This window comes from Choloepus didactylus, chromosome 8 (genome assembly GCF_015220235.1).
Source record: "Choloepus didactylus isolate mChoDid1 chromosome 8, mChoDid1.pri, whole genome shotgun sequence".
NCBI classification, from domain to species: Eukaryota; Metazoa; Chordata; class Mammalia; order Pilosa; family Megalonychidae; genus Choloepus; species Choloepus didactylus.
This window is the reverse complement of record NC_051314.1, coordinates 933,529-958,147: the sequence shown is the minus strand read 5'-3', so window position 1 is coordinate 958,147 and position 24,619 is coordinate 933,529. Positions and strand designations below refer to the sequence as shown.

Genomic DNA, 24,619 nt, shown 5'->3' with positions numbered 1-24,619 from the left:
CCTCTTCAGATAAATGTCTTTTCATATCTCTGGCTCATTTTATAATTGGGCTGTTTGTACTATTGTTGAGTTGCAGGATTCCTTTATATGTGCAAGATATCAGTCTCTTACCAAATACATGGTTTCCAAATATTTTTTCCCTTTGTGTTGGCTGCCTCTTCAACTTTTTGACAAATTCCTTTGAGGTGCAGAAGCTTTTGAGTTTGAGGAGTTCCCATTTATCTATTTTTTTTTTTTTCATTGCTTGTGCTTTGGGTTTAAGGTCTAAGAAGCTACTTCCTAATACTAGGTCTTAAAGATATTTCCCTACATTATCTTCTAGTTTTATGGTACTGTCTCTTATATTGACGTCTTTGATCCACTTTGAATTAATTTTTGTGTAGGGTGTGAGGTAGGGGTCCTCTTTCATTCTTTTGCATATGGATATCCAGTTCTCCCAGACCCATTTGTTGAAGAGACTGTTCTTTCACAGTTCAGTGGATTTGGGGGCTTTATCAAAAATCAGTTGACCATAGGTCTGGGGGTCTGTTTCAGAATTCTCAGTTTTATTCCATTGATCAATATGTCTATCTTTGTGCCAATACCATGCTGTTTTGACTACTTTGGCTTTATAGTAGGCTTCAAAGTCAGGAAGTTTAAATCCTCCCACTTCATTTTTCTTTTTTAGAATGTTTTTGGCAATTCGAGGCCCCTTTCCCTTCCAAATAAATTTGGTAACTAGCTTTTCCAAGTTTGCAAAGTAGATTGTTGGAATTTTGATTGGAATTGCATTGAGCTATAGATCAGTTTGGGTAGGATTGACATCTTAATGACATTTAGCCTTCCTATCCATGAACATGGAATATCTTTCCATCTCTTTAGGTCCCCTTTTATTTCTTTTAGAAAAGTTATCTAATTTTCTGTGTAGAGGTCTTTTACATCCTTGGTTAAGTTTATTACTCAGTATTTGATATTTTAGTTGCTATTGTGAATGGAATTTTTTTCTTGCATGTCTCATTAGTTAAATCATTTCTAGTGTATAGGAGCATTGCTGACTTCTGTGCATTTATATTGTATCCCGACACTTTGCTGAATTTATTAGCTCTAGTAGGTATATCGTTGATTTCTCAGGGTTTTCCAGATATAAGGTCATATCATCTGCAAACAAGGTCAGTTTTACTTTACATTACAATTTGGATGTCATTTATTTCTATGTCTTGCCGGATTGCCCTGGCTAGCACTTCCAGCACAATGTTGAATGACAGTGGTGACAGTGGGCATCCTTGTCTCATTCCTGATCTTAGAGGGAAGGCTTTCAGTCTCTCACCATTGTGTACTATGCTGGCTGTGGGTTTTTCATATTATGCTCTTTATCGTATTGAGGAAGGTTCCCTCAATTACTACCTTTTGAAGTGTTTTTATCAAAAAGGGATGTTGAATTTTGTCAAATGCTTTTTCAGCATCTATTGAGATGATCATTTGATTTTTCCCTTTTGATTTGTTAATGTGTTGAATTACATTAATTGATATTCTTACATTGAACCACCCTTGCATGCCAGGAATGAACCCCACTTGGTGATGTTGTATAATTCTTTTAATGTGCCTTTGGATTCGATTTGTAAGTATGTTGTTTAGGATTTTTGCTTCTATATTCATTAGGGAGATTGGCCTATAATGTTCCTTTTTTGTATATCTTTATCTGGTTGTGGTATCAGAGTGATAATAGCTTCATAAAATGTGTTAGGTGGTGTTCCTTTTTCTTCAGTTTTTTTAAAGAGTTTGAGCAGGAATGGTGTCAGTTCTTTTGGGAAAGTTGATAAAATTTGCCCTAAGAAGCGAACTGGCCCTGGGCTTTTATTTGTAGGAAGCTTTTTGATGACTGATTGGATCTCTTTGCTTGTGATTGGTTTGTTGAGGTCTTCTGTTTCTTCTTGGGTCAGTCTAGGTTGTGCATGTGTTTCCATGAAATTGCCCATTTCCTCTAAGTTTTCTAGCTTGTTGGCATACAGTTGTTCACTTAAGATTTTTGTTTTTATTTCTTCGGGATCTGTAGTGATTATCCCCTTCTCATTTCTGATTCTGTTTATTTGGGTCTTCTCTCTTTTTGACTTTTTGTCAGTCTAGCTAAGGAGTTGTCAATCTGTTGATCTTCTCAAAGAGCCAACTTTTGGTTTTATTGATTCTGTTTTTTTTGTTCTCCAGCTCATTTATTTCTGCTTTAATCTTCTTTTTTTTTAACCTAAAATAACTACTTTACTTCCAACATGTTCCTACTCTACCCCAAGAAAATAAACTAATATGACAACATTTTATGAACTTGTTCTTACCATACCCACCAGAAATTAACAAACCATAGTAATTCCTGGGCATTCCCAGAACGTTAAATTTATCCACGATAGCTTAACTGTTTTTACTGAGTTATCGTTCCCCCTTCATTAATTGCTCACTATCACTAGTTCCTGGACATTCTACATTATAAACCATTTATTTTACATTATTCAGTGTTCACATTAGTGGTAGCATATAATATTTCTCTTTTTATGCCTGGCTTATTTCGCTTAGCATTATGTCTTCAAGGTTCATCCATGTTTTCATATGTTTCATGACACTGTTCCTTCTTGCTGCCACGTAGTATTCCATTGTGCATATATACCACATTTTACTTTTCTACTCATCTGTCAAAGGACGTTTGGTTTGTTTCCATCTCTTGGCAATTGTGAATAATGCTGCTATGAACATTGGCGTGCAGATATCTGTTCGTGTCACTGCTTACAGATATTCCAGGTATATACCGAGACGTGCAATGGCTGGATCGAAGGGTAACTCTATATCTAGTTTTCTAAGGAACTGCCAGACTGACTTCCAGAGTGGCTGAACCATTGTACAGTCCCACCAACAATGAATAAGAGTTCCAATTTCTCCACATCCTCTCCAGCATTTGTAGTTTCCTGTGTGTTTAATGGCAGCCATTCTAATTGGTGTGAGATGGTATCTTGTTGTGGTCTTAATTTGCATCTCTCTAATAGCTAGTAAAGCTGAACATTTTTTCATGTATTTCTTGGCCATTTGTATTTCCTCTTTAGAGAACTGTCTCTTCATATCCTTTGCCCATTTTATAATTGGGCTGTCTGTACTACTGTTACTGAGTTGTAGGATTTCTTTATATATGCAAGATATCAGTCTTTTGTCAGATACATGGTTTCCAAAAAATTTTCCCATTGAGTTGGCTGCCTCTTCACCTTTTTGACAAATTCCTTTGAGATACAGAAACTTCTAAGCTTGAGGAGTTCCCATTTATCTATTTTTTCTTTTGTTGCTTGTGCTTTGGGTGTAAGGTCCAGGAAGTGGCCGCCTGTAACAGTTTGTATATTTTATGTCCCCCAGGAAAAGCCATGTTCTTTGATGCAGTCTTGTGGGGGCAGACTTATTAGTGGGGATTAAGTTGGAACATTTGGATTAGGTTGTTTCCATGGAAATGTGCCCCACCTAACTGTAGGTGATGACTCTGATTGGATAGTTTCTATGGAGGTGTGACCGCACCCATTCGGGGTGGGTCTGAACTAGTTCACTGGAGCACTGTAGAAGCTCAGACAGAAGGAGCGAGCTTGCTACAGCCAAGAGGGACACTTTGAAGAATGCACAGGAGCTGAGAGAGGAACTGCAGTTTACAGAGACATTTTGGAGACAGCCTTTGAAGGCAGACTTTTGCTCCGGAGAAGCTAAGAGAGAACAAACACCCCAAAAGCAATTGAGAGTGACATTTTGGAGAGAAGCTGAAGCCTAGAGAGGAACATCCTGGGAGAAAGCCCTTTTAAAACCAGAACTCCAAAGCCGACACCAGCCACGTACCTTCCCAGCTAACAGAGGTTTTCAAGACACCACTAGCCATCCTCCAGTGAAAGTGCCTGATTGTTGATGCGTCTTGGACACTTATGGCCTTAAGACTGTAACTGTGCAACCAAATAAACCCCCTTTTATAAAAGCCAATCCATTTCTGATGTTTTGCATTCTGGCAGCATTACAAACCGGAACACCGCCTAATAAAAGGTCTTGAAGATGTTTCCCTACATTATCTTCTAGGAGATTTATGGTACTGTCTTTTAGATTGAGATCTTTGATCCACTTTGAGTTAGTTTTTGTGTAAGGTGTGAAGTAGGGGTCCTCTTTCATTCTTTTCTATATGGATATACAACTCTCCCCGCCCCATTTGTTGAAAAGACGGTTATGTCCCAGTTTTTGTGACTTTGGGGGCCTTATCAGAGATCACTTGGCCATAGATCTGGGGGTCTATCTCCAAATTCTCAATTCGATTTCATTGATCGATATGTCTGTCTTTATGCCAGTACCATGCTGTTTTGAATACTGTGGCTTTATAGTAAGCTTCAGAGTCGGGTAGTGTAAGTCCTCCCACTTTGTTTTTCTTTTTTAGTGTGTTTTTAGCAATTTGAGGCATCTTCCCTCTCCAAATAAATTTGATAACTAGCTTTTCCAAGTCTGCAAAGTAGGTTGTTTGAATTTTGATTGGGATTGCATTGAATTTGTAGATGAGTTTGGGTAGAATTGACATCTTAATGACATTTAACCTGCCTATCCATGAACAGGGAATATTCTTCCATCTTTTAAGGTCCACTTCTATTTCTTTTAGTAGAGTTATGTAGTTTTGTATAGGTATAGTACAGTATAGGTTTAGTAGAGTTATGTAGTTTTGTATAGGTCTTTTACATTTTGGTTAAGTTTATTCCTAGGTACTTGATTTGTTTAGTTGCTATTGAAAATGATATCTTTTTCTTGAGTGTCTCTTCAGTTTGTTCATTTCTAGCATATAGAAACATTACTGACTTACGTGAATTAATCTTGTATCCCGCTACTTTGCTGAGTTTTTTTATTAGCTCTAGTAGCTGTATCATCGATTTCTCAGGGTTTTTCGGATATAAGATCCTATCATCTGCAAATAATGAAGTTTTATTTCTTCCTTTCCAATTTGCATACCTTTTATTTCTTTGTCTTGCCGGATTGTCCTGGCTAGCACTTCCAGCACAATGTTGAATAACAGTGGTGACAGCGGGCATCCTTGTCTTGTTCCTGATCTTAGAGGGAAGGCTTTCAGTCTCTCACCATTGAGTATTATGCTGGCTGCAGGTTTTTCATATATGCTCTTCATCATACTGAGGATGTTTCCTTGAATTCCTACCTTTTGAAGTGTTTTTAGCAAAAAGGGATGTTGAATTTTGTCGAATGCTTTTTCAGCATCTGTTGAGATGATCATTTGATTTTTCTCTTTTGATTTGTTAATGTATTGTAATACATTGATTTTCTTATGTTGAACCATCCTTGCATGCCTGGAATGAACCCCACTTGGTCATGGTGTATGATTTTTTTAATGTGTCTTTGGATTCGATTTGCAAGTATTTTGTTGGGGATTTTTGCATCTATATTCATTAGGGAGATTGACTCGTAGTTTTACTTTTTTGTAGCATCTTTGCCTGGTTTGGATATTAGGTTGATGTTAGCTTCATAAAATGTGTTAGGTAGTATTCCATTTTCTTCAAGTTTTGAAAGAGTTTAAGTAAGATTGATGTCAGTTCTTTTTGGAAAGTTTGATAGAATTCCCGTGTGAAGCCATCTGGCTCTGGGCATTTATTTGTGGGAAGCTTTTTGATGACTGATTGGATCTCTTTGCTTGTGATTGGTTGATTGAGGTCTTCTATTTCTTCTCTGGTCAGTCTAGGTTGTTCATATGTTTCCAGGAAATTGTCCATTTCCTCTACATTATCCAGTTTTTTGGCATACAGTTGTTCATAGTATCCTCTTATAATTTTTTAAATTTCTTCGGGATGTGCAATACTGTCACCTTTCTCATTCTTTATTTTGTTTATATGGGGCTTTTCTCTTTCTGATTTTGTCAGTCTAGCTAGGGGCTTGTCAATCTTGTTGATCTTCTCAAAGAACCAACTTTTGGTGTTATTTATTCTATTGTTTTTTTGTTCTCTGTGTCATTTATTTCTGCTTTAATCCTTGTTATTTCTTTTCTTCTACTTGGTTTAGGATTGATTTGCTATTTATTTTCTAGCTTCTCCAGTTGTTCCATTAGTTCTTAGATTTTAGCTCTTTCTTTCTTTTTGATGTATGCATTTAGTGCTATGAATTTCCCTCAGTACCGCTTTTGCTGTATCCTGTAGGTTTTGATATGTTGTGTTCTCATTTTCATTCATCTCTATATATTTAGCAATTTCTCTGGCTGTTTCTTCTTTAACCCACTGATTGTTTAGGAGTGTGTTGTTTAACCTCCAGGTATTTGTGAATTTTCTAAGTCTCTGATGGTTATTGACTTCTAATTGTATTCCATTGTGGTCAGAGAATGTGTTTTGAATAACTTCAATTTTTTTTTAATTTATTGAGGCTTGTTTTATGTCCCAGCATATGATCTATGCTGGAGAAAGTTCCGTGAACACCAAAGAAGAATGTGTATCCTGGTGATTTGGGATGTAATGTTCTACGTATGTCTGTTAAATCAATTCATTTATCAGATTGTTTATATTTTCACTTTCCTTACTGGTCTTCTGTCTGGTTGATCTATCTATATGAGAGAGTGATATGTTGAAATCTCCTGCAGTTATTGTGGAAACATCCATTGCTTCCTTTAGTTTTGCCAGTGTTTGTCTCATGTATTTTGTGGCACCTTGATTGGGTGCATAAACATGTATGATTGTTATTTCTTCTTGTTGAATTGCCCCTTTTATTAGTATGTAGCGGCCTTCTTTGTGTCTCCTAACATCCTTGCATTTAAGATCTATTTTATCTGAGATTAATATTGCTACTCCTGCTTTCTTTTGGCTGTAGCTTGCATGAAATATTTTTCCCATCTTTTCACTTTCAATTTTTTTGTGTCCCTATGTCTAAGATGAGTCTCTTGTATGTAACATATTGATGGTTCAAATTTTTTGATCCATTCTGCCCATCTGTATCTTTTAATTGGGGAGTTTAATCCATTTACATTCAGCGTTATTACTGTGAAGGCATTTCTTGAATCAGCTATCCTGTCCTTTGTTTTATGTTTGTCAGATATATTTTTTCCCTCTCTCTCTTAATGTCCTTAGTGTACCCATACTGAATCTCTTTAGTACTGAAACTTTCTCCATCTCTTGCTCTCCTTTCTTTGTTTCTCTGTCGGTAGGGCTCCCTTTAGTATCTCAAATAGGGCAGGTCTCTTGTTAGCAAATTCTCTCTGCATTTGTTTGTCTGTGAAAAATTCAAGCTCTCCCTCAAATTTGAAGGAGAGCTTTGCTTGATAAAGAATTCTTGTTTGGCAATTTTCTTTCTCAGAATTTTAAATATGTCATGCCACTGCCTTCTTGCCTCCATGGTGGCCACTGAGTAGTCATTACTTAGTCTTATACTGTTTCCTTTGTAAGTTGTGAATTGCTTCCCTCTTGCTGCTTTCAGAACTTGCTCCTTGTCTTCAGTATTTGACAATCTGATCAGAATATGTCTTGGAGTGGGTTTATTTGGATTTATTCTATTTGGAGTTCACTGGGCATTTATGCTTTGTGTATTTATGGTGTTTAGAAGATTTAGGAAATTTTCCCCAACAATTTCTTTGAATACTCTTCCTAGACCTTTACCCTTTTCTTCCCCTTCTGGAACATCAATGAGTCTTAAATTTGGATGTTTTATATTATCTATCATATCCCTGAAGTACATTTTGATTTTTTCTATTTTTCCCCATTCTTTCTTTTGTTCTTTCATTTTCCATTCTGTCATCCTCGAGGTCACTGATTCACTGTTCAGCTTCCACTAGTCTTGTACTGCAAGTATCCAGAATCTTTTTAATTTGGTTGACAGTTTATTTTATTTCCATAAGATCATCTATTTTTTTATTTACTCTTGCAATTTCTTCTTTATGCTCTTCTAGGATCTTCTTCATGTCCTTTATATCCTGTGCCATGCTCTCATTGTTTTTCTTTAGTTCTTTGATTAATTGCTCCAAGTACTGTGTCTCCTCTGATCTTTTGATTTGGGTGTTTGGGTTTGGGTTATCCGTATCGTCTGGTTTTTTCATATGCTTTAAAATTTTCTTTTGTTTTTGGCCTCTTTCCATTTGCTTAACTTGATAGGGTTCTTTTAGGATATATAGACTGATTCAAACACTTATCTCTAATTTGTCAGATCTACAGCTTGGTAGCGTACACTTTCTCTAACTAACCAGCAGGTGGCATCCGCGAGCCGCCTATTCCCTTCAAGCCAGTTCTCCCCAACTTTGTCTTTGTGGTGTGTGGGGGTCTGATTCTTGTGGGGTCCAATTGGTGCACCAAGTTTCCATGTGTATTTGGTGCTTCCTGCCCTGAACGTGGGGCGTGTGTCTGAGCAGTTAGGGAGGGAGGGCGGCTTTAATAATCAAATCTCCTAGGTGTTCCTGGAGATTTAAGGCTGTTGCAGGAGTCTAATCCTTCATTTCAGTCTTGCCACAGTTTGTCTCTGCCGCTGACCCACAAGTCCTTTGTATTGGCGTATGGTCCCTGGGACTTGCGAGTGGGTCCCTCTTCGAAGCCATGCCCTCCTAGGGCCTCTGCTGAGGGTAAACTGTGCTATGTCACAAGTGTGCGCCATCCCTCAAGGGGAAGTTCTGGGCTGCAGAGCTGTGTAGGGGCGTTCCCAGCCTGCTGAAAGGATGGCTGAATGGGGCATGTTCATTTCCCTCTTTTCACAGAGCTCCGCCTTCCCAGCTCGGGACAGTTACCTACAGGTATGTGAAAGGCTACTGTCCATGCCAGTTATTGTGGTGTGTGCACGTGTTGTTGGAAAAACTTCCTGTCACACTGGGTTGTTTGGGGCAGCTCTGGGCTGTGGCACTGGCACTGGGCAGGAGCATTCCCAGCCCGCCGGGAAGGTGGCTGTAAGGGGACACCCCCTTTTCTTGGGAAGTGATGGTGTTTAGCGAATTTTCTCAGACACTAGACTTACTGCTTTGTCCCTCAGAGCTATCTTAGATCTGCTGTTGCCTCAGCCCAAATTGCAAGTCTTCGAGCCTTTCTGTAATGGGCTTCTTAGAGCAATTGTTTTAGAAAAGAAAAAGATTTAAAAAAAAGAAAAAGAAAATGCAGATCTAATGGGTTATTGATATGCTAAGAGACGAGATTAGGGTCATTAAGGAGCAATCAAGAAAGCAGAGAAACAGGCTCTTCAGACAAGGGTCCTCGCCCTCTGGATTTGCATATGCACCTGATTCTGTTTGAGCCCTGCCTTTCTCCGTTTTATGTTCACCAGAACTCCAAATAGTCTCTGTTTTTATTTTGGGGGTTTTGTTTTTTGTTTTTTATTTTTGGTTTTTTGATTTTTTTTGCTGTTTTTGTTAGCCCTATCTCCTCTCCGCTGGGCTGAATGCTCCCAGATTGTCTGGTATCTAGTCTCAGTCTCTATCTGTGTTTGGAGTTTTTGATCAGCAGTCTGAGTTTTCAATCAGAGCTGCAACTGTAGTTCTCCCTCCTCGTTCCCAGCACCAGTGGCCCCTCCTCCCACAGGACTGAGCCTGGCAGGGAGGAGTGCAGCTCCCCTGGCCGTGAGAACTTACAGATTTTGCTGATCTCAGCTGTTCCATGTGGTCGTGAGTGTTGTATGAAGTCTGCCCAAAGTCAAATTGCTCTGCGGTATCCGGTCCACGCAGTTCCTGGCTTTCTACCAACTGCCCTGGAGGAGTAACTAAAACCCACACCTCACCACTCTGCCATCTTGCCCCGCCTCCTCTGGTTTAATCTTTGTTATTTCTTTTCATCTTCTTGCTTTTAGGATTAGTTTGCTGATCATTTTCTAGCCTCTTCAGTTGTTCAGTTAGGTCTTTGGTTTTTGCTCTTCCTTTTTGATTGTAGAATAAAATTTATTTCTCTCTGAGTACCACCTTTGCTGCATCCTATAAGTTTTGATATTTGTGTTTTCATTTTCATTCGTCTCTAGATATTTACCAATTTCTCTTGCAAATTCTTCTCAGACCCTCTGGTTGTTTAGTTGTGTGTTGTTTAACCTCCATATATTTGCGAAAGATCTGGTTCATTGGTGGTTGTTGAATTCTAGTTGTATTCTGTTGTGGTCAGAGAATGTCCTTTGAAAAATTTCAGTCTTTTTAAATTTATTAAGGGTTGTTTTGTGCCCCAGCATATGATCTGTCTTGGAGAAGGTTCCATGGGCTCTAGAGAAGAATGTATGTCCTGGTACTTTGGTATGTAACTATCTATATATGTCTGTTAAGTCTAATTCGTTTATCATATTGTTTAGTTTCTCAATTTAATTATTAGTCCTCTGTCTAGTTCTACCCATAGAAGAGAGTGGTGTATTGAAGTCTCCTGCTGTCATTGTAGATGTTTCTTTTGCTCCTTCAGTTTAGCCAATGTTTGTCTCATGTATTTTGGAGCTCCTTGATTGGGTGGATAAACATTTATGATTGTTATTTCTTCTTGGTTAATTGTCCCTTTTATTAACATATAGTGGAGAACCTTGATTGGGTGCATAAATATTTCAAAGTTGCATTTTATTGTTACTGAATTTGAAACTGTACACATCTTTAGTTGATTTTTTCCACTAGGCTATAATATTTTTAATTGAGAAATTACTGGCAAGCTCAGAGCAAATTCCACTAAATTTAGGATTTTCTCAATTCTGTTTTTTTATCAAAATGCAGAATTATTTCAGCATAGCTGTTTCACAAGTACTGTCTTTTTGCCTTTAATCAGAGCATGGAGGTGTTCAGAGATTCTTGTAAGATAGAATTCATCAAATAAGTTATCTCTGTGATTCTTTGGAATATTCTTCCAAATTTAGATGCTGTAAATGTCATTCATTCCATTACAGAATATATATGTATCCAGTGAAAAACAGTGGATCACAGAAAGTTCTGTCATGCAAGTTTTAGGATATTCTCAAATGCAATCATAGGTTTTCAGAATTAAATTGTGTGCACCATCTGAGCTCTTGTGGTTTAATTTGTTCATTTTCTCCATTGCTTTTATGGAGATCAATTTTCCTATTTTGCTGTTTGAAGGCTTTATTTTCAATAACTGCAACATACCAAAAGCTGAAACATTTTGGCCAATAAGATTATGTATTGTGATGGTTAGGTTTATGTGTCACCTTGTCCAGGTGATGATGCCTAGGTGTCTGATCAAGCAAGCACTGGCCTAACCATTACTTCAAGGACATTTGTGGCTGGTTGATAAATCAGAAGGCTGGTTTATTAAATCATCCATCAGCTGACTGCACCTGTGACTGGTTACATCAACAAAGGCCATGTCTTCCACAATGAGAGAATCCAATCAGCTGGATTTAACCCAATTAGTTGAAGATTTTTAAGGGAGAAGAGAGAGAACTTTCACTTCTTCTTTAGCCAACCAGTCTCTCCTGGGGAGTTCATTGAAGACCTTCATTGGAGTTGCTAGCTCGCTACCTGTCCTATGGAATTTGGACTTGTACATTTCCCCAGTTGTGTGAGACACTTTTATAACAACTTGTATTTACAGATATTTCCTGTTAGTTCTGTTTCCCTGGAGAACCCTAATACATGTATGTACCCCAAACAATTCCAAGTACATTTCTGCTCCATAGGTTTCTTAACATATGGTGGCTAGTTTTTATTATGGTGCTTTAATTCCATCAAAATTTGTATTCATATTATCACTGCAAAAACAATTTTATCTCCAGTGTAGGATTTTTAAACTGAATTTATGATAATAGTAAGTTCAGATACTTCTCTGTCATCAGAATGACTTTCCAAAATCTTTACTTTGATTCTATTCAGATGAAAAATCAGACTGTTACAGGAATTCTTGAAAGCATCTGGCATCATTTTTCTGCTTATGGAACTAACGCATTACTAGCTATTGCTTCACTTTTACCGTAGGTGTCCAGGAAAATTTGGAGTAAAAACTTAGTAAAATTATGTTAAACAATTATGTGATAAATAAAAAGGCACAGTTTACAAAATAATATGTAAATGTTATCTCTACGACTGCGTGGGTAAACCCCGTCCTGTGGGCACTGTCGTCTTAAGATCCCAACTGACCAAAGTCAGCGCTTCTGCAGCTACGTCTGTTCTGGTTTCATAGATTCAGCGGAGTCACCCTGCATTGAGCGGAATGTTGAAGGGTCAGTGTTAGTAGATGTTGGGGCTTGTTTATGTGTTCATCACCAGCTTTCTTGAGAAACACACTCAGTATTCAGTTTGCACTTTTGTTCTTTGAGCTCATTGCTGCTGAAAGTATTCATTGTAGAATAACAAAAAGGTTATAACTAGTTGTGGCTTTTCACCACTACCATAGCAAACCGTCAGATCATTGTCTGCTTCCTGTCAGGACAGCACAGCCCCGCATGTCCCTGAACCTGCAGGTCCCCAACTGCCCCCCAGACTCTGCCAGCTGGATGCCCAAGGCACCCTGCAGCCTTGGCTGGCCACAGCTCCCCCTGGCACGGGAGGGAGCTGGCAGGGGCTTTGAGTGCTTCCCACCCACTGCCTGAGCCAGGATGGACGTTGCTACTCCAGCCCCTCCGGGCTGAGTGTGCTTCCCCGTGTCACTGGACATGCTGTCTGTGTGCTCTGCTGGGGGGCAGGTGTGGAGAGGGACAAGGGCATCTGGCACTTGTCTTCCCGATGGACCTGTGTGTTAGTGAAGCTCGCCACTGCATGTGAGCTTCGCATCGCCCAGAAGCTCTACATGTAGGGCTCTACCATTTTGGGGTATTTTATTGCCATTGTTAATAATAGCTTTTTTAAGTAAAAACTAGGTGGAATATGAATATTCTAAACAAGATAGGCTCTTGAGACAACAGGCTTAACCCAGGGCCCTCTGTTTGTAACTATAAAATCCAAGATACACGCATTGGATTACATAAGCTGATGAGAAGCCTGGGGCCTTGGTCCATTCTCATAGTGGAAGCCTGTGCTGCTACGACAGCCATCCCCACCAGTAGCAGGCAGCGCTTATGTAGGTGTCGATTTGCTCACCTTCTCGCCATGCAGTGAAGTCAGCACCACTGTTTTTCTCATTATAAGACAAGGAAACTAGGTGCGAACAGCTGTATAACTTGAACAGGGTCCCAGCTGCATAAACAGCAGAATCAGGATCCAAACTCAGGCCGTCAGGCCACGCTTATGCTGCGGCCTTTCTGTGAGGGCTGTGAATGGGACTGAGGGCATCCCCGTTCCCATGCTGCTGGGAAGAAGGCTTTGCAGTAACATTGTCTGCTCCACTTACCCCGGGTAAACCAGTAAAAGAAAGTAAATTCAGAAGACTCACTCTTAATAGTGACAGAGAGTACTTTTTATTTAATGTTCAAATGTATCTCAGACAGTGGAAATAATTTTAGTGTATCATAACTTCAAAGTAAATTGTACACTTTTTAATATTACCAAAATTAAGAGACGTTTTCCTCCCTGGCCGTTTTAGGTTTTGAGCCTTGCAAGGGAGACTGGGTGGAGGCCGAGTACTGGATTCGGCCCGGCACGTGGAGCAGCGAGGCCACCTCGGTGAAGCCACTGCGGTACAAGCGTGTTGACAAGGTAGATAGCTGACAGTCTTCTTGTGTCCAAAACACTGTCCATCGGCAATTATTTTCACATACCAGGATTCTGTCTATTTGGTATGTTGGAAAGTCTAGAAAAATAAGAGGAAATTCAGTGTTGGCCAAAGAGGGACCCATTTTCTTACTGAAAATGCTATATTTCCTTAAGGAAAGAGAATAGTACAGAGAGGTCGTATAATTAAGTTTTAAAGTATGTAGTTTATGTGGAAGTGTTGAAAGTATTGTGAAAGCAAAATAAAGTGTGTTAGAGAATTGGTGGGAAAGAGGGAGTGGGAGTGGGACTTGAGCTCACTTGGAAACGCTGGGTGTGATTTGGGCAGAGGAGACAGGAGATGAGGCCATTTGGTGTGCGCAGTGGGGGTGTCGGCCTGAGCTGGGCTGTGTAGCAGCTCACACTGTGTCCTCTCTGCTCAGCCACTTTCCTTATCCCCACCTTTGTTCCCGAGGATCAGACCATTTTTGGTCTGTGGTGGGGCCTAGGTAAGTTGCTCTCAAAAGCTCACCTGGTGTTTCCAGTGTGCCACCGCAGGTCGGGCACCACTGTCGTGGGGAGGCATGCTTTTACAGCTGCGCGTCTGGCACAGCACGTGCTTCAAAATCCTCTTCAATGGCTGTACTTACAGGTCTGCATTTCTAGCCTCTGTGGAAGAAATGGGGTGATAGATGATAGCATCTTTTTCACCTTGGATTCTCTGAAACTCCCAGATGGATATGTGCCTCGAAGATACGACATTGTCAATGCAGTGGTGGTGGAGAGCAGCCAGTCTTGTTATATTTGGAGAGCACTTTGCATGACTCCAGTGAAAAGGCGGTAATGAGAAAACGTTTTCCTTCTCTGGGAAGTAAAGGCCGATTGAAGTGTATTTTGAAGAGTTACTTTTATAAGCCAAAATCATTACTTCATTTAGGATTTTCTGAATCCTGAGTCAGTTGGTTAAAGGGAGAGAATCTTCTGGAGGGTTTCCAGCAGTCTTCCTGGTGGATCAGAGGTAGGGTTGGAGGTTCTCTCTCAATCCTTTTTAATACTCTTACATTGGTGATTGTCATTTTTTTGGTGGATTTTTGAAAAATTGGGCATTGTTTTGTTCTTTCACATTTTGGCATTTTTAAGAACACACCAGAGATAGTAGATTCTTAACAGTCTTCTTTCTGAGCTCTCATGTGTGCTTAGAAAGTGTGATCAGGCCACCTTCCACCCCAGAACTCCCTACTCTCCTCTCTACCTGTTTTCTTCTCATTAGCGCTTACCACCAGTGAGCTTCTTGGATGTTTTCTGTAATTATTCTATCTATGGTGATGTGAGTTCTATTCAGGAAGGAATGGTCATTTGGCTTCCCGCTGCAGACACAGACCCTAGCTCAGTATCTGAGTGTACCAGGCAGAGTGGCCGTGTGGCCAGGGGACGGACCACTGTCTGCAGGGTCTGCTGGAGGCTGATAGGTTGGGACTGCTTGCCTGTTTCCCACAGCATGAACTGAGGCTTGGGAGGAGCAACTCCTGGGCTCAGGCCTGCGGCAGAGGGGACAGGGTGGTAGGTGTTGCTGAAGCAGAAAGGGCTCGGAGGAAAGGGGGAGGCGGGGTTCTTCTTGATAAACCCTTGTCTTTGCTCTCGTCATTGGCACTTGTCATCCATTGTGGTCTGAGAAGATACTTTGTATGATTTCATTATTTTAAAATTCATTAAGAATTGATCTGTGGCCTGACATGTGGACTGCCCTGGAAAATGTTCCGTGTGCACCTGAGAAGAATGTGTATTCTGCTGCTGTTGGGTGGAGTGTTCTATTTATGTACACTAGGTCTGATTGGTTAATAATGTTGTCCAGTCCCCTGTCAATTATTGAAAGTGGTAAATTGAAGTCTCCCACTATTATTGTAGACCTTTCTATTTCCCCTTCAGTTCTGTCAGTTTTTGCTTCACATTGTTTGGGGTTCTGCTGTGAGCTGACTATGTGGTGATAATTGTATCTTTTTGATGGATTGAACCCAGATAATACCCTTCTTTGTGTTTTGTAATCTTTTTGACTTAAAGTCTATTTTATCTGACAGTAATGTAGCCACTCCAGCTCTCTTCTGGTTACTGTTTGAGTAGAATAGCTTTTTCCAACCTTTTACTTTCAAATTCATTGTCTCTTTGTACCTAAAGCAAGTCTCTTGTGGACGACATATAGATGGATTGTGCTCTTTCATCCAGCCTGCGAACCTCTGTCTTTTGATAAGGGAGTTCAATCCATGGACATTTAGGGTTAATAACTGAGAAGGGAGGATTTACTTATACCATTGAGTATTTGTTTCCTGTATGTTTTGTATGTTTTCTCTTCCTCAGTTATTCCTTTACTGACTTTTTTGTATTTAGTTGCTGTGCCAGTTTGAATGTATTGTGTCCCCCAGATGCCATTATCTTTGGTGTAGTCTTGTGGGGCTGACATTTTGGTGCTGATTAGATTTGCTTGGAATGTGCCCCACCCAGCTGTGGGTGATGACTCTGATGAGATGTTCCTATGGAGGCATGACCCCACCCATTCAGGGTGGGACTTGATCAGTGGAGCCATATAAATGAGCTGACTCAAAGAAAAGGAACTCAGTGCAGCTGTGAGTGATGTTTTGAAGAGGAGCAAACTTGCTAGAGAGGAACATCCTGGGAGAAAGCCATTTTGAAACCAGAACTCTGGAGCAGACGCCAGCCACGTGCCTTCCCAGCTAACAGAGGTTTTCCGGGCACCATTGGCCATCCTCCAGTGAAGGTACCTGATTGCTGATGTGTTACCTTGGACACTTTATGGCCTTAAGACTGTAACTGTGTAGCCAAATAAACCCCCTTTTTATAAAAGCCAATCCATCTCTGGTGTTTTGCATTCTGCAGCATTAGCAAACTAGAACAGTTGCTTTTTGTAGTGTACCCTTTTGATTCCCTTCTTTCCTTTTCTCTATATTTTTTAGTAATTTTTTTAGTTAATTATCATTAAGATTTTCAACTAATAATAACCTTGTTCAACTGGTGCCAACCTAGTTTCCGTAATATACAAACATTTCTCCATCCCTCCCCCTTACATTGTTATTGTCTTGGACTCCATCTTTATATACTGTATGTCCATTAGCATAGATTTTAATGTTGTTTTCCACATTTGCCTGTTAAGGCATATGGGGATTGGGGCGTAGCAGTTATAAACCGTAAGTACAATATACAGGGTTTTATATTTACTTAAGTTACTTTTACCGGTGTTCTTTATTTCTTCTCAGGGCTTCAGGTTGCTGTCTGGTGTCCTTTTCATTTCATCCTGAAAGACTCGCTTTAGCATTTCTTGTAGGGCAGGTCTTCTGGTAATGAACTCTTTCAGCTTTTGTTTTACCTGTAAATGTCTTAATATCTGCTTTATTTTGAAAGATAATTTTGCTGTATCTAGAATTCTTATTTGACAGTTTTTTTCTTCAAGGATCTTGAATAAGTCATTTCGCGCCTTCTGGCTTCCATGCTTTCTGATCACAAATCTGCTTTTAATCTTATGGGTAATTCCTTGCATGTGAGAAGTCACTTCTCTTGCTGCTTTCAGAATCCTCTCTTTGTCTTTGGGGTTTGACAGTTTGCTACAGTGTATACACATAGCTCTCTTAGAGTCTGTCCTGCTGTGGGTTCACTGAGCTTCCTGGATGTGTATATTCTCGTCTGTCCTCAGGTTTGGGAAGTCTGTGGCCATCAGTTACTCAAATACTTTCCTGCCCCTTTCTCTGTCCTGTCCTTCTGGGACTCCAGTGATGCACGTGTTGGTTTGCTTGATGGGGTCCCTCAGGTCCCTCAGGCTCTCTTCATTTTTCTTACACTCCCCCAAATAATTTCATTTGTCTTGTCCTCAAGTTCTCTGATCCTTTCTTCTGCCTGTTCACATTTGCTGTTGAAACCATCTAATGAGTTTTTCATTTCAATTACTGTATTTTGCAGCTCCAAATTTTGTTTGATTCCTTTTTATAATTTCTGTCTCTTTATTTTGTTCTGACAGTACTTTCCTAGTTTCCTTTCATTCCTTTAACTCATTGAAGATATTTAAGACAGTTGATTTAAAGTCTTTGACTGGTAGTTCCAATGTATGAGCTTTCTCAGGTCTGTATGGTTTCTGGGAAAAAAAATTTTTTTCTATGAAAGGGCCATACTTTCCTGTCTTTGTGTGGTTTGTGATTTTTTTTAGTGAGAACTGGACATTCTGAGTACTAAGTTGTTTTAGTTCTGGAAATCTGCTTCTCCTACTCCTCTGGGATTGCTGTTTTTTGTTTTTTGTTTTTTGTTTTTTTTTGAGGGCTGAAGCTGTCAATTCGTGACTTTTCCAAACTGTTTTTCTTTCCACATGGGGGCGGGCGTAAGGGCCCAGCCGGCCCCACTCCCCCACCCCCTGAGATCTGAAGCTGCTGATCCAAGCAGTGCGTAGCAATCAGGCCACTCACCCCTGATTTTGGAGGACTGGGTCCTTGTGGCCTGACCTGGCCCCAGGAGGTGGCTCCAGGAGCCCGGGCTGCAGACCCATGCTCCACGCAGCGGAGGAGGGAGGATGGGAGCCGCTACAGGGAGTGTGGAACGCACTGGTCTTTCCCACAATTTGCCAGCATCTCCCTCCCACCCATCCCTGGTGCTGCCCGGGTCCCCTGGACTCCAGGCTTCAGAGGGGTGATCCAGGCCCTGCCAGGTCAGTGGTTGTTTGGCAAAGGTGCTGATTCTGGAGCTTACTACTGCACTGCCTCCTGACAGTCCCTGGTTTCCTTTTGAAGACTTGTGGGCCCTTTATCTGGAGCAGTAAAGCCGGATGTCTTGCCCTTTGGCAGCCAGAACCCTCCTCTCCCCACCCGAGAAGCTCCAGGCTCCTTCCACTACTGTGGACCTTGGCTTTAGTGGTCTGAAGCCATAAGACAAGGAGCAGTGGATCTGCCCCTGCGTTGGGAATGCCTCGCTGTGTCAAAATTGGGTTCTTGAGTCTTCCCCTTGGTTCTCTGACCTCACTGATAGTCTGCAGGCTGAACCCCTACTCGGTGAAAAACCTGCTGCTCTTGGCCTGCGTGTAGGCAGTGGCCTTGGCCATGGCAAGGCTGGTCATCTGGTAGAGCACTGCGGCCAGCATATTGGGTCTGTGGAGCGGGTGCCCCGTGGTGTGGCAAAGTGGGGCCTAGTGATGGGATCACCTGGAGCCACACACCCACTGTAAGGAAACCCGTGTCATTGCATCTGTTCTCCTCACATCTGGAATGCTTGAAGAAGACCCTGCTGTTTGATGGGCTCCTTGACGCCACAGGTCTGGGGGACTCTGGGAGGGCAGAGGGCTGATCTGTAGGCCTGAGGGGGTCAGACAGGGCACAGACCCCGCTAGGGCAGAGTTGGCACCACCCTGGGACGTGAGACAGTGCTGGGCATACACCAGGGCATTCAGCATTTGCTGGATGCACTAGCAAATCGTGCTCTCACCATGACCGTGGGAGACGGGCTGGCTGCTAGCCGAGGCCGGCCTGCTAATTGGCAAGGCTTATTTGCCTCTAATTCTGAATCCTCCATGCCCTCTTCTATTTTTATTTTTTTCCCAGCACTTCTTATGGTTCCCTGAGTTATGTTTTACTGTATGTATGTCTATATCCCCTCCTTCTCAGGCTAGAATGTAAACTTCCTAAGGCCAGGAATTGTCTGTATCCCCAAGCACCTAGAGGCATGTCTGGCTCCTTGTAGAATGGATTTGGAGTTTGCAGAATTGAGGGAGTGGGTAAGGCCATGTCCTTGAGTGGGCTGCTGGGGTCGTGGTGAGCCTGCTGCTCGGACATCTGCTTGGGTGCCTGTGTGGATGGGAGCTGGGGGCAGCCCAGAGCCCCCGCTGCCCATGCTTGTGGAAGGCAACTGTAATCTGCAGGTGTGTCCTCAGACAGGCCACTTTGACAGGACTGTGCGAGTGTGAGGGGCCTGTTCCCACCGTTGGGGAGTAATCAGTAATGCCTCTGTGTTAACCCCACATCCTGTGATTTCAAAATTCCTTCATGGTCCCCTCATCAAAGTGGGGATGTTTTGGGTTAGTGGATGGGGGATATTTGTTCCAAGTTTGCTTTCTAGGCCCAGGCAGCTCACAGCCCTGAGTGGTCAGTGCCCCCTTCCCTGAGTTTGTAACCATGAGGAATGTCCTGTATGATTTGCTAGTGCATCCAGCAAATGCTTAAAGCCCTGGTGTATGCCCAGCGACTGTCGTAGGCCCCGGGGGTAGGGCCGACTCTGCCTTACTGGGGTTTGTGCTCCATTCGACCCCCTCAGGCCTCTTGGCCGGAGACAAGAAGCTGCCGTGGCCAAGAGGTGCAGGGGCTGTGCTCTGCTCCTGACCCATGGCTTCAGAGCCCTCCTCCTGCTGGACTGCTCCCTCCCACGCACCTGGGCACTTGGGAGGCAGCCACGTGATGTGTTTGGAGCTTGGGAATATCACCGAGAGTGCAGACGGGCCAGGAATGGAAAAGAGCCCATTTTGGGGACCCCATGTCCTAGGAGCTGCAAGCTAGACCAGGGGAGTGGTGTGCTCACAGATGCCCTTTCTGGAAAGATCACTGTGGGGGAGCAGCGAGTGGAGTAGAGCTATCACGACAGTGAGCCCATGGGATAAGGGGAGTCGTTGGGTAAAACCTTCTCATTTTCTAAAGAGAAAAACTTCTCATTTAATAGTTTCCAAATACTTTAAAGCAACAAAACTTTTTCCCACTTGAAGCCTAAGTGAATCCCCACTGTGCAGAGCCCTGTGGCCCATGGGGCAGGTGGTGTGAGAAGTGGAAAGCCGCCCTTCTCTTTCTGACAGAGAAGTGGGGTGCCCTTATCTCACCCCGATGTTGTGAATGTCTTTTTACGACATCATGTTGCTGTGGAGGCAAGTGCATGTCACGCTTCCCATCAGGAACCCCCTTGAGATGTCACCAGCATCCCTTTGCTTTCTGTAGACTTTATAGGATTGGTAGTTTTCTTCAAGATGATTTGCTGTCCTTTTTAGAAATCCTGAACAGTGCAGTAACAGTTTATGCAGTTCTACGGCCTTCTCTGGTCTCAGCCATTGCATCTGCATCAGCTCTCAGTCCCAAGTCTGTCTTCGGAGGTCGGAAAGGGGGAATAAAAGGTCAGAGGAGGGCTGGTGGGGTCCCAGGAGTGCACCACAAAGGTGACCACGTGGTCTGCTCCAGGTTGCTAGAGCAGCCGAAATGCAAAATACCAGAAGTAGATTGGCTTTTACATTGTGGGGTTATTAGTTCACAAATTTACAGTTCTAAGGGCACCTTCACTGAAGAAAGGCCGATGGCTTCTGGAGCACCTCTGTCAGCTGGTAAGGCAGTGGCTGGTGGCTGCTGGTCCTATGCTCCCGGGTTGTGTTTCAAAGTGGCTCTCTCCAAAATATCTCTGGGCTTCTGTCTCTCTTAGCTCTTCTCTCTCAGCTCCTGTGCATTCTTGCTTGTTCTCCCAGGGTGTTTCTTTCTAACCATGTGGGGATCCTCTCTCAGCTTCTCCGGGGCAGACTCTGGGCTTTATCTCTTAGCTTAGCATCTCCAAATGTCTGGCTCTGTGTCGGTTCTCTGTTTTCTCTCTAAGTGTCTCTCAGCTTCTTAAGAACTCCGGTAAACGCATCAAGACCCATCTTGAATGAGTGGGGTCACATCTCCATGGAAACAATCTTATCAAAAGGCTCCGCCCACATTGGGTCTGCCCCCACAAGATTGGGTTAAAAGAACAAAGCTTTTCGGGGGACATAACAGATCCAAACCAGCACACCATTTCTTTGGATGCTTTCTTTAGAGACCCTTCTCCTGCTGACAAGGGTGTGGACGAAGCCTGTGAAACCCTCTTGTTGAAAAACAAAGGTGACATTGAAGTTACAAGGATGACAAATTTGGGAACTCTGAAAGAAGGAGAAAGTAAAAGTATGGTGATTTGGATAGAGTAAGTTTGCCACTTAAAATTTTAAGAACTAACTATTTTTCTCATTTGATTTTTCCTTTGTGGAAATCTTTTAAAAAATTTTCATACTAAAAGTTCCCTTTTACTTTATTCACAAAGATATTTTTCATTGCCATTCATCAGTTAGCTTGACTTCTATGTTTTATGGTAACAATATTTTTGTGTTCATGGCTTATTCTCTTTTCCCAGGAATAAAGGAAACATTCCTCAAACCTTAGTCAGTTGCAGACTAGCTGGCTGGGATAAAGCTAAACAATTCAGATTTCAGAAGCTTGATAAAGACCAGGTGTGCTCAGAGGTAGCTTTTGTTGCTGTTCCTGGGAAGAAGAATTTTCATGATGGAAATATTAACTCATTAAATAGCTACAGAAACAAAACCTCTGAGACGCTGGAGAGCAGCTTGGTGAACAGCAGAGAGGTCTTTCCAGGTAGACGTCCGCGCTTTCCCGCACAGTGTCCCATGGGCTGAGTTTACAGCCTGGGGGCCCTGGACGTCTCCGGGAGGTGGGGGCGGGGGTCTGAACTGGGCGCCTGCCCCCAGGTGGAGGGCAGCTGGCATCAGACCCTTCCTTCGGGCCCTGTTCCTCCGGAGGTTCCTGGGAGGGGGCGAGGGCAGAGGTAGTTGTACAGACACTGGGGATACTTGAGTGAGTGTCTCCTAAGTTGGTGAGAGATGCCAGGGCCCGCTCCAGGTTGGGATCGTGGTGATGCCACTTGGGTGTTTCCTACCTCTGATTGCGTTACCTATTTGTCTTGTTTTATTTTTTCTCAGCCATGATCTGAGGCCTTGGCCAGTGTGTGTGTGTCTAAGTGTTTGTGTGTCTATGTGTGAGCACTTGTCTCTACTGAGCATGACATCACTGTTAGAAATATTTGACCCTTTGGTCTAATTTTGGGTTTAAATTTCATTGTACTAGATGACTGTACCTGCACAGGAGAAAATGGAGTGAAAGAGAACACAGTGCCAAAGAGGCAGCTCACAGCGTCCGCACCCCTCGGGCCGATCCCTCCGGGCGGGAGGGCCTGCATCAAGATTCTGTGTGATGCAAAGTATGTGACAGGGTCTGGTGTGAGTCTGCTTTGGGGACATGCGTCCATTGTTCTTTGTAACTTTCATCTGTGATACATCTAGGTTGCCTGTTATAACAGGAATTCACAACTATTTTGTGGTGACAGAATCATACAAAAAAGCCTTGACCAATGAAAGGGCTAAAATGGGTCTTACCCACTGGGGGCAGTGAGTGCTCTAAGTCTTCCCAGTGGGAACCCCTCCCTCACCCTCAGCCAGTGGTCTTCCGACTTCACGGAGAAGTCCGATGTTCCGGCATCAACTCCCTCGACTTGGTTTAAGCCCTGCCATTCTGGAACGTAGATGTCTTGGCTCCTTCTCTTCACTGCCGTCCCTTGTGTTTCCTGTAGGCCGGTGGTGAGGCTTCTGGTCTGTCTCCGTCCAGCCATCCAAACAGGAGACAAAGGCCCCTTCCCAGCACATCAGGAATTCTCTCCTCATCCAGAGCCCTCACTTGTTCCCTTTGGTGTTGATTACATCTAGTCATCCCCTCAAGCCTGTTCCTGGTCCCCTCCCTCCTCCTCGCCCTCCTCCCGGGGCCCTGACTCCCCCAGCCTCCGGCCTGCTGCTGCCCCCACCACCATTCAGGCCACTTGGAACCAGGCGGTGACCTTTCAGCCATGCGCTTTGGCCCCGGCCCTTCTTGCCTCTCCCATCAGTCTTCCAAATTTGCTAATTCCAAATCTTTTTAAAAATGCGGATCTGATCAGATCACTGCCTTACTTCAAACCATCACCATCCTCCCAGTCAGTGATGGATGATGCAGCCATTTTAAATGATTTTAAAAATGCTTAGGACAACATAGAAATAGGTGAACATAAAGTATAGTGTATGCACACACAGACACAGAGTTCTAGATCAAAGCAAACACAAAGAAGTAGGGCAAAAAGTAAATTTAAAAATATTGTGTGTTTTTTGTCGTATTATGCAGTTTTTATTGAAACTTGGTAATACTGAAGATTTTTACCTGTTCTTATGTTTCAGAATTACAGAAAAGGCAATTTGGGGTTACTTAAATTTTATCTTGGGAAAATATTGCATTGCTCGTTTTAGAAAGTTCCTTTTTCCCCTGCAAAAAGAATTATTAAAAACTAGGATGACAATTATTAGCTCTGTGACTTTTCTTGCATGTATAAAACTATTATGTTGAATCTGTCTAATTTATTGACCAAAATGAAACTTTATTTTTTTTTCCTAAGAAATTCTGGCCGCTGCAAGGAGCTCCTTTTGCTTTGTTTTTCTAATTTCATAATTGGGCGATACCTTGAAGTAAATGTTGTAAGTGGTGAGGAGTCACAAATAGCTGTGCAAGAACCGTTTTCTTGGAAAAAGACTAAAAGTTCCCAAGCTCTGACTTCCACAAAATCCACTGTTGTAGTGACCACACAGAAAAGGTACTGTAAATAAACCTGACATGTGTCCTTGGTGGACAAGCCTTTGGTTGCTTTACTTGTTAATGGCGCCACCTGGCTGGGGGAGGGGAGGACTTGGAGAAGGCCTCTGGGATGCTGGGTGGAGCCGGGGTTCCAGCCTCCTTGTATGGCTGTGTTGGGGTAAAGGACTCTTAAGGGTCTATCTCTGCCAGGCACCGTGTGTGCCAGTGAGGAGGGCCCATGAGGCTGCTGTCGCAGCAACGAGAAGACTGAGGGCAGGTAGCCTGATGCCCCCAGGACCCCTCCCCGCCCTGGCAGGTTTCAGGGCTTTGGCTCTTGCCGTGGCCCCTGCTACCTCTCGCGTGCCCTGCGGCCCAGCTCGTCTCCTGGAGGGCATGGCCTGGCCCATAGGCCTTGTGCGGCAGAGTAGCCTGCACACACGGCCACCGAGGAAGTGTCCAGGCAGGGAGGTGGCGTGGCCACAGTGAATGAATTCACAGCCTCTTAATGGGGCGTTTGTTTGGGGCCACAAGTTTCCTTGGTTGCATGAGGCCTAGTTGAAGGTCTCTTACCACTTAAGAGGGAAAGTAAGAAAAATAGTATAGAATCTCTTAGTGACATGTGGCTGGGGAATTAGGGACCTTCCAGATTTTAATGGGGGCTTAGTCCCAAGGAAGTGTTTAAGGTCCACATTTT

At 42.7% G+C, this 24,619-nt stretch overlaps 1 protein-coding gene across 1 annotated transcript in view; it reads left to right on the top strand.

The window, feature by feature from the left end:
- MOV10L1 (Mov10 like RISC complex RNA helicase 1) overlaps positions 1-24,619 on the top strand; it is a 146,985-nt gene that overhangs the window by 23,038 nt on the left and 99,328 nt on the right. The window contains exons 4-9 of the mRNA XM_037845881.1: positions 13,407-13,519; positions 14,166-14,353; positions 21,320-21,463; positions 21,671-21,909; positions 22,399-22,531; positions 23,750-23,944. Of these exons, the coding sequence (XP_037701809.1) occupies positions 13,407-13,519; positions 14,166-14,353; positions 21,320-21,463; positions 21,671-21,909; positions 22,399-22,531; positions 23,750-23,944 (1,012 nt within the window). The remainder of the gene's footprint in view (positions 1-13,406; positions 13,520-14,165; positions 14,354-21,319; positions 21,464-21,670; positions 21,910-22,398; positions 22,532-23,749; positions 23,945-24,619) is intronic.